Source organism: Priapulus caudatus, unplaced genomic scaffold, assembly GCF_000485595.1.
Source record: "Priapulus caudatus unplaced genomic scaffold, Priapulus_caudatus-5.0.1 Scaffold503, whole genome shotgun sequence".
Classification (NCBI taxonomy): domain Eukaryota; kingdom Metazoa; phylum Priapulida; class Priapulimorpha; order Priapulimorphida; family Priapulidae; genus Priapulus; species Priapulus caudatus.
Genome location: NW_014577564.1, coordinates 228,597 through 230,496, shown reverse-complemented (window position 1 = coordinate 230,496; position 1,900 = coordinate 228,597). Strand labels below are relative to the sequence as shown.

The following is a 1,900-nucleotide window of genomic DNA, read 5'->3' as shown; positions in this document are numbered from 1 at the left end:
ATAGCAATGTGTATACAATGCTCTGTTTTCAACAGCACGAAGTTGCGTAGACACTCCGGATCTGGCCCCACTCATGGCACTGGCACCATCATAGCATTGCCCTCTAACTTTTGTCATAGAAAGATTCATCCGCAGCAGTACATTTTTGACAATAGATACTAGCGTATCTGCTTCTGTGTTGTCGGTAACATACAGCCCAATGAAGTCTTCACGAACTGATAAATCGTCGGAAACCCACCGGAAACACAGTACAACCTGCTCCTTGTTTGATACGTCTGTGGTTTCATCCATCATTATGGTGAAGTATTCCGCCGAATGGATGTTGTTGGCAATTTGACGTAAAACCTAAAAGCAATGTGTTGTTATCACCAGGATGTGTGTATCATAATTGCATGATAATGAAACTCATAAGAACGCATGTAAGCTTTTATCATGAGTTTATAACATTTAAAAAACATACCGGTACATTAAATGTTCATAAAATACACATAATAACAATAAGTCCACCAATGTCAAACATTTTCGTGAAAAATAGGTTTAGCTGATTTGATGTTATATCATTACTACACGTAGTAAACTTACCTTCAGGGCCATTATTTGTAGCACTTCATTCTGTATGTCGGCGGACGTGTACTTGTTGGTTTTTTTCTTCATCCAATCAAGGACTCCTGGCCTATCCTCTCCTCGAAGCTTCAGTAGCTCGATAAAGTTTGAATGCGTCTCATCTCCATGACCCCGAAGCGGGAGTGCTTGTTTGGCTAAGAATCTGATATTGGACAATATCTTCAGTAACATTTCGCGATTGACGCGTTTTTCTTCTTCATGCACACAACTGAATTGTTCCCCGATGTCTTTGATTTTTACCAGTTCTACAGTAACAACAACCGACTCCTTATGGCATTTAGTTTCGGCGTGTTGTCTTATTTTCACAGATCCGTCTTTCCAATTTTGGAAGCCTGTCGTTACGAACGATTGCTCGGCATTTCTTGGCGAAATTTTCTTCTCTTTGAAGGCCTTAACACAGTTGAAACAATATGCACGGTCATTTTGTTCGCTGTAGTGCAGCCATGGCCACTTTTTAATCCAAGAGAGCTGGAACGCTCTTTTCTTTTTTGATCCGAATTCCCGAAACGGATACGTGAAATCAGGCGATGGGTGGTGAGGTTCATCTCCAATTTCTGGGAAATTTTCCAACTTTACATTATCACTCAGCTTTGAGAGTGCCATGATAGTTGATATTTGGTAGCATTAAATTGATGACGAAAACGACAACTATAGAGCTATACCGTTGACATGCACATAGGCTACCATCCTGCACAATAAATTTTGCTGGCACAAGCACAAATCACGTTCAAATCCAGAAATCACAACCACACAGTCTATCCCAGACAGAATACATGATGTAGTCTGATCATCTGATGTAGATATACCGAGTGTGAGTAGGGTTTAATCCTGGGAAGTAAAACCACCACGGGAATCCCGTTGCCTATAGTTACACCAATTTAGCGGCATTAAAAACGTAAATTGTGCACGTCTTCAACGTTATAACAACAGCTGTACCGTGCATTCAATTTACTGCGCTCGTGCTGCACGTTATTTTGTTTGTGTTGGCATGACAACGAACTCACTGGTTCTAAACAACCCACTGGCTCCATAGCATTAACCAAACTCCACGACAGATGGCGCCCTCGCTCTGGCTCAATTCTACTGTATTATCCTGAGTGTGGGAAGGGGCACTGCATGCAGTTTGAGCATTAACTGCGTGAAAATGTTGTGCGTACGTAAAACACGAGTGTGTGCGCTGCAGACAGCGGTAAAGCATCGGTTGCAAGTCGATCTTACAATATTTAATTAATTAATTTTGTATATATATTTTTTTATTTTTTATTTTTATTTTTTT

The 1,900-nt window shown here is 40.6% G+C and overlaps 1 protein-coding gene across 1 annotated transcript; it reads right to left on the bottom strand.

The window, feature by feature from the left end:
- Positions 1-238: 238 nt before the first annotated feature.
- LOC106811091 lies at positions 239-1,227 on the bottom strand (the record flags this gene model as incomplete). The annotated part of the gene is made up of 2 exons (XM_014814621.1): positions 583-1,227; positions 239-345 (listed from the first exon to the last, which is right to left on the bottom strand). Coding segments are annotated over exons 1-2 (752 nt in total), but the record flags the coding sequence as incomplete, so codon positions are not given.
- Positions 1,228-1,900: the final 673 nt, after the last annotated feature.